This window comes from Hyperoodon ampullatus (genome assembly GCF_949752795.1).
Source record: "Hyperoodon ampullatus genome assembly, chromosome: 14".
Lineage (NCBI taxonomy): Eukaryota > Metazoa > Chordata > Mammalia > Artiodactyla > Ziphiidae > Hyperoodon > Hyperoodon ampullatus.
In genome coordinates, this window is record NC_136927.1 from 34,325,992 (window position 1) to 34,339,510 (window position 13,519).

Below are 13,519 nucleotides of genomic sequence, written 5' to 3' on the forward strand. Positions count from 1 at the left end.
AGCTTCCTGTCCCTGCTTGCATTCCACCCATTTCTGCCCTTTCTCTAGTTCTCCTCCCTCTCCTCTAAGTTCATCTGCTCCCAGGTCTTTCAAGATCATCTTTAGGCAAATAACTGCCGTATCTTCAGAGCTGACTTCTTTCCTGAGGGACTCCAAATGTGCAGAAGACCACCTGAACTCTCTGCCCAGATATTCCAATAGCCCCCTAAAACTCATATGCCCAAAGCCAAGATCAAAAACTCATTGTAACTCCTGGACATCTCTGGTGGCACAGTGGTTAAGAATGCACCTGCCAATGCAGGGGACACGGGTTCAAGCCCTGGTCTGGAAAGATCCCACATGCCGTGGAGCAACTAAGCCCGTGCGCCACAGCTACTAAGCCTGTGCGCCACAGCTACTAAGCCTGCGCTCGAGAGCCCACATGCCACAACTACTGAAGCCTGTGCATCTAGAGCCCATGCTCTGCAACCAGGGAAGTCACCTCAATGAGAAGCCTGAGCACCGCAATGAAGAGTAGCCCCCACTCACTGCAACTAGAGAAAGCCCTCGCACAGCAACGAAGACCCAACACAGCCAAAATCAAATAAATGAATTAAAAAAAAAAAACACACTGTAACTCCTAAACAAGCTTTCTTTATTTCTTCCCTATTTCCAGTTTAACCATACAAACTTCCTCCCAGTCACCTAGGGCAAAAAACTCAGAATCAAACTGACCTCTACTTTTTACTTTGCCTGCTACATAAAACTAGTTACTAAGTCCAATTTCACAGACATTTGAAACTTCTGTGGTGTCTAGTTCCCTCTGTTCCAACAGCGTCTGCTCAGAGCCGGGACTGGTGCACACGCTCCCGTGTCTCCCTCCCTCCCCCATTCACTCCAGCTCAGACACCACCACTGCCTGAAATCTTCCCACCACCACACCTCTCCCCTCCCCTCCTTCCTCCGACACTTCAGTGGCTCCCACTATCCACGGGATAATGGCCAAGCTCCTGGTTCCTTCCACCCTCTGTAACCTCAAGGCCTTTTCTCCTTCCTACTCCTCCTTTGTAATGATAGTTTTCTTTGTTCTATACAATATATGGCGAGTGTCTTTTCCCTTCCAGACATAACAGCCCCAAAGACAAGGGCTGTCTTCCCAGCTCTGCACCCTCCACAGAGCCTTTCGTTCCACTAGTACTTGCTGAGCATCTACTGAGCACTGGGCATTTAAGACATGGTGCTAGGTCAGATCCAGTGCCTGCTGTCCTGGAGCTTACAGTCTAGAAGGTGCTCGAAAATGTTCACGCAATGAATAACAAAACTCATCAGCCAAGTGGAAAAGATGAAAGTACAGCTTTGGGGACTGAGGTCTAAATTTGCTAAAAATGAAAGACGTTCTTCAAATGTGTGTTAAAACTGGAATTTCAATCTGAACACCACTGTCTTGGTCTTATTTCCTCTGTTAGTTCCTTAAGAGTTGCTACCAGTTTTACGCATGGAAGTCACCCATCAGTAGTGGCTGGATCAATGAAAAAAATAACCCTCACTTACTTTTTTTCATAGATATCTGTAAATTTAAAAAGAGGCAGACAACAGGCGGGAGCATCCTGAAGAATGGACATTGTTTCTGCACTGCAAGAAAAAAGTTTAGTCCATTAGAGAACAGACGACTTCCTCTCCATTCCAAGTTGTATTTTAAAAACAGAGTTCATAAAATTGATTAACATAATGTGTATGCAAAATAAACATACCCATTTATATCTCAGAGTTGATCTTCCAGAAAAACTTACAGAACGGACTTCAGGAACAAGGCAATTAAAGAATATTTAGTCACATATACTGGGATTTTTATCAGACTCAAGCATAGGGCTTTGCACACCTGTGTATCAGAAAGACACTGACTACTCACTGAGACACTTTATTAATTCAGAGCAAAGGGCACAAGAGCTTGACTGTCTCCTGCCACAGTGCAGTTCTATCAGACAGATGGGCGAGGAATCCCCATAGTTGAAGATACACAACTGAATACACTGGTTAAGAGTGACTGGCTTTAAGCCATAGGATTATGGATGATTTTTTTGTCTCCTGCTTCTTTTATGTTTCTGAAATTTCTAAATTATCTTTAATGAGTATTATCTTTCTTCTAGGAAATTAAAAAATAACTTAAAATGATGGTGAAGTTTGACTTGCGTATGTTATGAAATGATCATCACAATAAGTGAACATCCATCATCTCATATAGATACAAAATAAAAGAAAAAGAATTATTTTCCTTGTGATGAAAACTCTTAGGATTTACTCTCCTAACAACTTTCATATGTAACACACAGCAGTGTTCATTATATTAATCATGTTGTACATTACTCCCCTAGTGCTTAGTTATCTTGTAACTGAAAGTTTGTACCTCTTGACTGCCTTCATCCAATTCCTCCTTCCCCCATACCCCACCTCTAGTAACCACAAATCTGATCTCTTTTTCTATGAGTTTGTTTGCTTGTTTTTTGAAGTATAATTGACCTATAAACAGTATGTTAGTTCCTGGTGCACAAATCATTATGCTGTCTGTACACCTTAAACTTACAGGGTGCTGTGTGTCAAAAGCCTATTATGAATAAAACCATCACTAGATTCCTAAGATTAGTCTAGTCGTAATACAGACTTATGGGGCTGGGTGTCTATGTGACATATCTGCAAGTTGAGAGCTTAGAGCTTTGTAGATCTACCTATTATAGACAAATCCACCTTCTACTAAGATTGGAAGGTAATATTTCAGACTTTCTAGGCTTATAAACTTTTATTGTAGAGGCCTACTATTTTTAGAACCTGTTCTGGATATGTGGCATATTATTTTACTCCTAAGTGCCTGCCAAGTTTAAGCTGTACTTCATCTTTGATTAATGACTTGAACAAGGGTAAACTATTCTAGCTAGCTTACTTCTAACTTCTACCTTATTTCTAACTCTATCAAGGGAGAAAAAGCATTATTGCATATGTGATCATCACAAGAGGGTTGGGAATGGGATAATATCTATTTTTATTATTTCTGAAATTGTTTCTGGGCCAAAATGTTATTTCCTGAAATAAACGGCTTGTTTGTTCTTTACCTCAGTAAAGAGAGTGATTTATTAGCAGCTCCCGTGGCAAGTGAGACCAGGATCTTCTTGCTGCCAATCTTGTATCTGTGGAGGCTATTCACCGCACTGATTGCTTCTTGTAAGTTTTCCATCTGAACAACAGCTTTGAGCTGATAATCTGTGTGGGGGCTGAGCTCAACACTCTTCACCTGCAGCAGTAAAAAGGAAAACAGAATGCTGACCTACCCAGAACCCTGTCCTCTTAAAACTGAAGGTGAATCACTAGGCAACTGGTTTGTGGACTTCAGTGCTGCCGTGAGGGAACCTGTCTAACTGTGCACTTCTGCTGACCAGAACCTAAGTGAGCTAGGATGGGTGACCTTCAGGGATGTGATACCAGCCTAGCCTGCCCTGTGCTCTGGCACACAATGCTCTCCAAGGCAGGCTTAGGGGCCAACACATGCAAGGAGTCTTTTGCGTCTTCTCCAGACCCTGCCAAAACCTGGGGCATAGCCATCTTAAGTTTCAGTAAAAAGTGCATTTTTAGCAAATTGCACCTAAAAACTGAATCAGATACCGTAAGACATTAACAAAAACAGCCAATATCATTTTAGAACCCTATTTCCATATTTTAGCAGCCAGAGCTAACTAAAACCCATCAATGTTTTATTTCCCAAACAGCCACTTAAATCCCTGCCCATGACCACAAGTGCTTCTCTGCCAGGCTTCTTGCTCTCTTGGGCTGTGTCCTAAAAACAATACACAGCATCACCACGAGCAGGCCAGAGGAAAAACGAACGTGTTCAAACTCGTTGAGTGACACTTACACCCTGCCTGTAGTTATGTGTGCTGAGTTAAATGCACTCAACTTGAATGCCAGCAAGGGGTAAAACAAAGGCAAGAACAAGAGTGAAAAGGTTACCTTGCCGTGTCTAGAAAACGCTTCCTGCATCAGCTGCTGCAGCTCCTTCCGGGACAATCTGTAGTCTAGGTTGCTGATCTGGATGTCAGCACCATTTGCAAATGGGTCTGGGCAGTCGGAACCAAGGCTCGAATTTGCAGCGTTGAAAGCGAGCGGGGATGCTCTGTTTAAGAGGTTTGGAGACATACTCCTGCTTAAAACATACATAGGCTATTTTTAAAAACTGTTATTGTATTTATTCAGTTTATGCCATTCAGATTTTGTTTGAAGCTATATAAAAACAGCTTCCCGCAATACAATTTGATTTTCAATTTTTTTTTTTTATCTTAAACACACACTGATTTAGACTCATTGTCAAAAATATGACCTGTAGGGCTTCCCTGGTGGCGCAGTGGTTGAGAGTCCGCCTGCCGATGCAGGGGATACGGGTGTGTGCCCTGGTCCGGGAAGATCCCACATGCAGCGGAGCGGCTGGGCCCGTGAGCCATGGCCGCTGAGCCTGCGCGTCTGGAGCCTGTGCTCCGCGATGCGAGAGGCCACAACAGTGAGAGGCCCGCATACGGCCAAAAATAAATAAATAAAAAATTACTCAATATCAAATATTCTTTTATTGGATTATTTAAAGCTAATGGCAGAAATTACAGGCAGGCCTAATGAATTAATTTTCCACTTTGTGCATTTATTCTTAGGACACTGAGCATTTATTCTTAGGAAATTAGCTTGCGATATCAATGTAAATCATTTACCTCCCCCTGGCTGTGAAAAAGCCAGATATTCTTTATGTGCATATATATATACATATATATATATATATATTTTTTTTTGGCTGCGCCATGTAGCTTGTGAGATGTTAGTTCCCTGACCAGGGATCAAACCCGAGTCCTCGGCAATGAAAGCATGGAGTCCTAAGCACTGGACCGCCAGGGAATTCCCAATATATTTTTTAAATATAAAGACATTTTATTTATTTTTTGGCCGTGCCACACAGCATGTGGGATCTTAGTTCCCTGACCAGGGATTGAACCCACGCCCCCTGCAGTGGAAGCATGAATTTTAACCACCAGACCACCAGGGAAATCCCAAGCCAGATATTCTTGCTCATATATTGCGGCCCTTCTCCACGTAAGGAAATCTTTTACATGAGTTTGTACATGTCATTTGACAGGTCCAAAGTCATGTTCTATAGTGAGTCTTCACCAACTCAGCAGAACAAATACAATGCTAGAAGGAGCACATGGGATGCATGAGCTCCTTCTGTTTTCCAAGCTTCCAGAATTATTTGGAGTGAGTTTAGAAAGCTTAAATAAGGTCGGTGTTAAGGTGGTTTACAGAGACCCTCATTCCTCAAACAGCTTCCTATAATTACCCCACGAATAAGAATAACCAATGCGTGTCAGTTTGGGCCTCTTCCTCAGCACGATGAAGCTGTGAGGACATGGTAAGAACATAACGTGCCTCCCATCATTGCCCAAGGACTCCAGGACAGGCTTCTCTCTCTGACCTCTGCTTACCAAGGCTCCCACGTGGAGGAGGGAGAAACAGCGAGAATCACTGCCCCCAAATGTTAGCTATCGTTACCAGTGGAAAAGGGGACTGGTGGAGGAGGGGTGGAAGATTTCTCTTTTAAATATGCACTTGTGTATTGCTTGAATTCTGTTAAACATACATTATTTCATAACCCCTTCTACTGCACACAACCACTCCATGGATCAAGAACCACTCACCGAGAAGACCAAGACTGAGGCGTGAGCAGAGGACCCACTTGCCTGGATGCGATCAACTTGCTAAAAGCAGACGGGTAACTCACTTGGAACAGAGTCTCCTCTTTATCTTTTTTCTCTACAGGAGAACTGGTAACACTGCGGGAGCTGAGGTTCTCTTTTCTAGTGGAGGGAAACATTGCAGGGAAGAGGTCACTTATTTTCCTTCACATCATGACAAGCAGCTACAAGGGAGAATAACGGAACCTACTTTGGATTGGTTTTGTAAACGGATTCTGCCACCCCCGACGTTTTAGGTGTGGGCGCTGCAGCACTTGAATTTCTGTGAGGAGGGGCCACTGGCCTCAGGTGGCCTTGCTGGGGCTCACTGCTTCGAGTGCCAGTCTTCGACTCCATGCGGCATAGCTCCTTAAAACAGAGCAAGGGAGTTTAACAGTTAAGCCCCCAAGATGTGTCAGACCTTGTACAGAAAACACTTGACTTTGAGTATCCTCGAAAATGTAGAAAAGGACACACCAAAAGCAAGCGAGCATATAAAACAGAGACCAAGAAAGCAAACCTACCATAAACTTCAGAAAGCAAGAGGTATCACAATTACCTGTAAACTTTTAACATTGGTATTTTTGGTGGCAGATCCAGAATTTGCCTGCGACCCTTTTCCAGGTGCGGCTTTGGCACTGGAAGATGGTTCACTTGTATCTTTGATGAGGCACAATTTTGGATTCTTAAGTTTTTTGGGAGACTTCGCTTTATCAGCAGTTGCATTTGAACTCTTTGTTTCACAGAGTTCTCCACTTTTTGGAGTAAATGACACGATGATCCTATTACCAAAGACATCTTCATTTTCCATTCGCTTCAGAGCCCGTTCTGCACTATCTCGGTTTATGAAGCGGAGGATTGCACTGCAGCCTGTGATATTTAGCACTTTCCCGCCACAATTATCGGACAGGCGTCTGAGCCTGTTGCTGATGCTCTTGCCATCTTTATTTGCTGGTAGGTTATAAACATAGAGCAGAGTCTGGCACTGTTGATACAGAGGAAAAGTGTTACAGTGGGTTGACTCGAGGGCACACATTCCATTACAAACAAGAAGAACAATGAGTGATCACCAAACTTTAGCTAGCGACCTTGGAGGGGAGATAACAGAGATTTCCACGGGAGAGGGTAAACTTACTTAGACTGAAAAACATGGAAAAAGAGAAATGTATCTAAAATTATCACTCTGGTGAATGAGAAAAAAATATGTGGCAAGATTGAATGTACTGAATAATTGGTCTTTTTTTTTTTTTTTTTTAAATCATAAGGAATAAGGATCTCTGCAGTGGGCAATCTCTCACCTAAAATACTACAATTGACTTAAAGGCCTTCCGGATTAAAAAAGTGAGTGCCAAACACAAGCGGAATAGAGGAAATGTAGCTATAGCCAAAGACTAAAAACACAATGAAGGGGCTTCCCTGGTGGCGCAGTGGTTGGGAGTCCGCCTGCCGATGCGGGGTACCCGGTCCGGGAGGATCCCGCATGCCGCGGAGCGGCTGGGCCTGTGGGCCGTGGCCGCTGGGCCTGCGCGTCCGGAGCCTGTGCTCCGCAGCGGGAGAGGCCGCAGCAGTGAGGGGCCCGCATACCGCAAAACAAAAAACAAAAAACAAAAAAACACAATGAAGAACAACAAAAGTGAATCCGCAGAGCAGCTCCGAAGCCTGAAGTAGGGCCTGTGTATGTTACTCCTTGGGCCAGACCCTGGTACCCCCAACTGCGGATTATCCTTAGCATGTGTTTACTCTCCGGCCAGGCTCTGATCTTGTTGGGTATCAGGGAATGCAGTGGGGCCAGCAATGCAAGTGCCTGAATCTGGGGACGGGGGGCGGGGGGGCAGTCTCGGTTCTGCTGCCATCGCGCTGTGGGACCTCCAGCGGCTTGCTTACTTTTTCTAAGTGCTGACTTCCTCCTCTCTAAAATGAGGAGGTTGGGTGAGATCATTCCTAAAGTGCTTCTGTAACTCTAAAGTTATTAAGATATGTTAAAACTGCATTTCATGAATGGGATTGCCCAGCCTTCTGGACCATCCACACTATAGCTCCTCTCCGTTATTCTGTTTAAAGGTTGCACATACAGTCTCCAGGCAGCTTAAACACAAGCTCAGTGTTGCAGTAAACATTCTTATCCCAAACAAGACTATGAGAAGTGCTCGGCCTGCTGGGAACACGTGCACTTTCTCCTGTCAAGTGGCTTCCCAGGCTACAGGTGTAGCGACCACTATTCTCGTTGTGCCCATGCATGCCAGGGACCACAACCATAGAAAACAGGCTCAGAGGCCTGCTGGAGCTTCACGATTAAGTACCACAACTGTACAATCACTCTGCTTATTTGACTCCAACCACACCAGTATGTGCAAATCATCATCATATTCTTTACCCTTAAAACCTGGAAGCAAAGAGTAATAACTCTCATTCCATTACTTCCATCCCCCTGGCACAAAACATTGCTAGCTTTGGGGACACTGGCAAGTGGCTGTCAGTAAGGTAAATCTGAAAGTCAGTTCCCTATGACATTTTGAAAAAAATAAAAGCAAAATGCATACATGTCAATTCTCTGTATATCTGTAAGAGAAGAAAGTTTCTAGGCCTGTTTCAAAATCTGGCCAGCCTACTACAAAGAAGAGCCTCACCTGGGCTTGGAGACCCCTTATGAAGGGCTGTCCTGAGCCTCTGTAATCTCAACTAGAATATGGCAGAAAGAACACAAACCCACTTACTGGCATTTTTACTGGTAACCTGGGGGGCAGGTCGGAAATGAATTCTTCAAATCTGATCAGCTCATTAGCATGATGCAGCAGTGCTTCTGAGGCCTGGTTTTTATGGACCAAAATTATGTGGAAACCATGCCTGTGTCTCAGGTCACTAAGTTCCAATGCGAAATTGACATCAGCTGAAAGACAAGGTACAGCCCAACCCCATCCCCAAACATTAGAAACACCTGACAGAGAGAGGTAACTCTAATGACATCTACTGAGAAGGAAGGAGTGGCAGGATTGTATTCTAAGTTGCCACCCCCACCCCTTTCTAGAACAGGAACGCAGTTCATATCAGAAGAATTAACATGGTAAGACAATTTTACATATACTTATACTGAACCCCAAGACACGTTACTTCCAGTAGTAAAAAGGAGCAAATGTTAATATTCTGAGGAGCCCCACCTTCATCTTAGATTTTTAAAATTAGCAATACGGGTTAAAAAAATTACATTTTCTTTAATAAACTTGGCCCTGTAAGAATCCTTAATCAAGTTCCAAGGAGAAAAATACAGAAATCCACGTAGACCCATTTTTTTTCTAAACAGTTTTCAAAGATAAGCATAAAATGTCCTATGTATTTCAGCATCTTTGGGGGCATATTTTACTTTAACATATTTTGGTTTCTATGATAATTCACACACAGTGAGTTTAGCTGAAATTAGCAGATGTTTCTACACTTACTTGACACAAGAACCACAGTGGCAGGAGCAGTGTGAGTATTTGCAAACCTTCGGAGGCTCTGGCGGAGCTTGTCATCAGCAGCGTTCTTTGCAGTAGCATTGATGTGGGCAACGGTTACCTGCATTAATTTATAATAAGGACAAATGAGAAAGAGCTGAGGTTAGAAAATCACTACACATTCTGCCCGCCTCTTAATAGACAGTTCTTGAGGAAACTTTTATTATTACTGCCACTTAGGAATGGAAAAAAATTACAGTCAAATCTCAATAATTTCAACTTCAGTTCTCCAGATGAATTAACTGGATCCATTATTATCCCTACTTTCATCTCTAATCTTCTGCTTTTTCACTTCATCCATCCCCCTTTCAGAAAATAAAAGTGAAATGTGAAGTAAATTAGCTCTCTCTAGTATCTTTTGCCAACCATTTTGTGGGTGGCAGAGGTATGATATATAATTAAGGTACGATTTGGGGCTGAATTTGATGTCATTTCTATTTGTCATCTATGGCTTCCACCATCAGCTGGTGGAAGAGGAGAGGCATCTGCCCCTAAGGGAGCTAAAATGTGTTTATTCCTGTTAAAACTATCAGGCTCACATTCAAGTCTCCAAAGGAAGGAAAGGTTTGAGAGGTGCCTCAACTACATACAATACAAAATAGGATTTATTAGTTTTTACAAGGAACAGAACTATATAATTTTAGGCAGGAATATGGCATATCAATGGAATTACTTGTCTGAAAGTCAAAAGAACTTGATTCTGGTTCCAGCGGAAGAGAACAGACTTTGGGGTCAGACAATCTGGATTTAAATCTAAGCTCATCCACTTACGGCCATATGATCTTAAAAAAGTTGCTTCACCTCTTGGGCCCTTTCATTTGTAAATTCCAAATAATAAATCCTATGAGCCTTGTTCACAAAGCAGTTATGAAAATCAAAGGAAATGATACACATGTAACCACTATACTAGGAAAGCACTAGTCACATATAAGCAGCCTTGTTGAAAGATCAGACATGATTAAATGATTTCTAGTACCTAATTAAGAAATAATCTTTTGCTATTTTCCTTTATTTACAAACTTAGCACAAATGCATATTATTAAACAAATTTGCAATTAGAATTCTTAAAAAAAACCACACATGCTTATTCTTCTACCAAAATAGATTAAAATTCTTTTTTTTTTTTACCTGGCAATTATTCAGCTCTTGAATAACTTCTTTGTTTTCTTTACTGATGTCACACACACAAATGAATTCTGCTTCTCTGTGGCCTTTAAAAAACTTCTCACGAATTCTCTGTACAACTGCAGTAGCTGAGCGGCCAGAGGGGACTGAGCAATTTTCAATATCCCAAAAAACTCCAATGGGGGGTAAGTTTTCTAGCACCTGTCCAGCTAGCGCAACTTCTGGTGACCCTTAAGAAATGTTAACATTTTCAATTACACATGGTAAAGAAGAGGTAAGACATTCAAATAAAAATAACAGGTAGCTACCTCTCATTCTTAGGGGCAGGAAAATGAAATTACTGACTGATGTTAGATTTAAGGATACCAACCTCAATGGCTGGTCTAATAAGACAAACAACCCCAAGTTGCCATAGTATCTCTAAGTGATTACTCCTGAGAACAAATCTAGAGATCAAGTCACTTTAAGCCCACGATAAATCCATCACAAAGCATGAGGCGTTCTCACACTGACCAGTTATGCTCCTCTGAACGCTAACACATAGGTGAATGGACGCTGCAGCTCTGAGACCTGACCTTCATGCTCCACCCACACTTGTCTACCAACTCAGTGTGGGAGAACAATGAAGAGGAGACGAACGGTGAAGTTGTTATCCTCCTTTATTTTATTTTATTTATTTTTAAAGCACATTTGTTTGTTTGTTTCTGGTTGCGCCGCAGGGCTTGCTGGATCTTAGTTCCCTACCCAGGGATCCAACCCGTTCCCACTGCAGTAGAAGCTCGGAGTCGTAACCACTGGACCGCCAAGAATTCCCTTGTCCTTGATTTTAAATGATTTTTAACACTGCATTAATATCTGATTCAAGTTTTTAAAAAATGTTTAGAGATAAAATATATCAATTACTTTTTGGGGAAATGATCTTAGGTTTTCAAATACTGTTTTTCATCAGCCATTGCTAAATCTTTCTAAATACGAAGTACATCTAGGGAGCATACAACCAACAAGTGTGATTATGAACCTAAGTTGACACCAAGTCCCTTCCAGCACTTCTTTCTCCTAATATACTCCTCGTTTTTCTATACACAGCTTCTGGTCTCAAATAGCATCAGCCCAACATTAATGGCAACTGACCTATTGGTCTATAAGGATAAAAAGATTTTTACCAAGAGATGGAAATGGAGACTCATACACAGTAGCTTTAGAACCACAAGGAATCTTTTTAAAGGCGATTAAATGCAGTGTTAGTATCAGGTATTGAAAACTAATATGCACATTTTACACCATACTGTCATTTACCAAATTTCGAAGCAGCTTTGCCTAGACTGGTCGCCAATAACAACGTGGTCTCCTTCCCTGTTCCTTTGGTTCCACAGCCATTACACAGAGGAATAGTAACAGGTGCAGTTTGAGTATTTGGAGGTGGTATATTTGGCCAGACTTTAGCAGCATCAATTATACTATTTCTTGCCGGCTGTTTTAAAATTTTTTTAAAAAGAGGAGGAGGTTTCAGATACATTATTTCAGAACCTAGAGTTACACATAACAACTGAAAACACATTCTAAGTGTTTCTCCTTTCTACCTGCTAACCTCTGATAAAACATATTTTTAAATCACCTTTCCCAAAACTATCAGCTACCAATGCATAAACTCACTTCCAAAGTGACTTGAAATGATCAGGAAAGATATTCACATGATCAGACCTTTACATTCTGGGCCATGTGTCTGCTACGGTGGAGACCCTCAGACACACTTTACATAAAAGGAAGTAACGTCTTTACTTGAACACTGGGTGCGACTGAGGCCAAGTTTCAAGTTCCCCAAATTATTACAAAGGGACAACATGCAGTTTTACAAGAACGGGTCCATGTACCAGGTGAGTGTTAGCTATAAGAAATCACAATTGTGCTCTAGCCTTTAAAGACAGAACACGAGGCTTTGCCAAGCTAGGTTCACATGTAAGAAATAGATTTATTACAGGAGACTCTAAGAGCATAAACTAAATAATTACTCTGTACTTTTTTGAATGGTCCCTCCCATTTTACCCTTTGCTTTCTTTCAGGACCAGAAGGAGTTATGCAGATGGGGAGAAAGCCACATCACGAAAGAGTCTTTGACCCCACTCACAAGAAAGATTTTTTTCAAGATATATCATTATTTTTAAAAAGTCATTCCTCAAACCTTAGCTGCACCCAACATAACAAATAAAAAGATACAAACCTTGTTGAGGCAGTCTTCGCAGTAAAGGGAGCCCTTTAAACAAACCGGAGGTACCACATTTAGGTGCAAAGAGTTGGTGCATAAGTGAGGCGTTAGCTCCGACTGTGAAATGTGCTCTTCCAAGTGCCCAGGAGCCCCACTTGTGAAATCAGAACAGGGGAAATAGCCAGCGGAGGAGGTGCAGCCCTGGAGAGCTGGAAACTGATGCAGCTTGTGCACATTACCATGACATGACTGGAAATGGAGCTTTCCACAACAGGGCAGGTGTTTGCAGGGAGAGAGATTACTTTCTAGACACATGCTGGGAAAGTCACTTGCAACGCTGGCCAAACTGTTCCTAGCTGAGGCACTCTGGAGTGAAGATGCAGACTGGAAAGCAAACCCTGACCCCACCTGACACGTGACTGTCCTGGTGCTTTGCGAGTCTAACAGTGCACCCGGGGGAATCAAGCTACCAGTCCCTCCGCCACCGCCACCACCAAAACGCATTGGCGAAGTGGAGGGGTCATTAGGGCAATGGGCACAGCAGCTTACTTTGGGGACAGTTGAAAGCTGTATTTTAGGTTGCTGAAGAGAATGGATATCTGGAAGTGGGACTGCTGGAAAAAGTTTAGAGCCAGCATGAAGGGGAGATGGTACATCCTTTAATTCCACAGCAACTTTCTTGTTCTCCATGTAATCTTTCTGAGAAAAGAAAACCAGAACACAAATTAATTTTATGAGGCTAGTGACTTGGGGTTACTCACATCTGATTGCATTAAAAAATGGAAACAGTGTTCAAACCTATCTACATCACTCCGTCATAAATCACAACCACAAAAACGGAATGGCAGCTAAAACCAGGAGCATTCTTCAGCAGGAGGTGAACACTGAAACAGACAACTAAAATTATGACTGTGTCCTTCCTGAATTTTAAGAGACTTGGGGAGGGGGTCTGTTTACATATTCAA

General features: G+C 42.4%; 1 protein-coding gene across 2 annotated transcripts in view; it reads right to left on the reverse strand.

Moving 5' to 3' along the window:
• MARF1 (meiosis regulator and mRNA stability factor 1) overlaps positions 1–13,519 on the reverse strand; it is a gene marked incomplete at its 3' end in the record, with an annotated part of 34,771 nt that overhangs the window by 19,225 nt on the left and 2,027 nt on the right. The window contains exons 2-12 of one of the 2 annotated variants that reach the window (XM_079720255.1): positions 12,570–13,253; positions 11,648–11,822; positions 10,355–10,581; positions 9,170–9,287; positions 8,450–8,622; positions 6,295–6,720; positions 5,947–6,104; positions 5,700–5,858; positions 3,976–4,165; positions 3,084–3,262; positions 1,531–1,611 (exon numbers count right to left, since the gene is read on the reverse strand). In XM_079720255.1, coding sequence (XP_079576381.1) covers positions 1,531–1,611; positions 3,084–3,262; positions 3,976–4,165; positions 5,700–5,858; positions 5,947–6,104; positions 6,295–6,720; positions 8,450–8,622; positions 9,170–9,287; positions 10,355–10,581; positions 11,648–11,822; positions 12,570–13,253 — 2,570 coding nt within the window. Of the gene's footprint in view, positions 1–1,530; positions 1,612–3,083; positions 3,263–3,975; positions 4,169–5,699; positions 5,859–5,946; positions 6,105–6,294; positions 6,721–8,449; positions 8,623–9,169; positions 9,288–10,354; positions 10,582–11,647; positions 11,823–12,569; positions 13,254–13,519 lie in introns of both variants that reach the window. The other variant, XM_079720254.1, reaches the window with a different exon arrangement.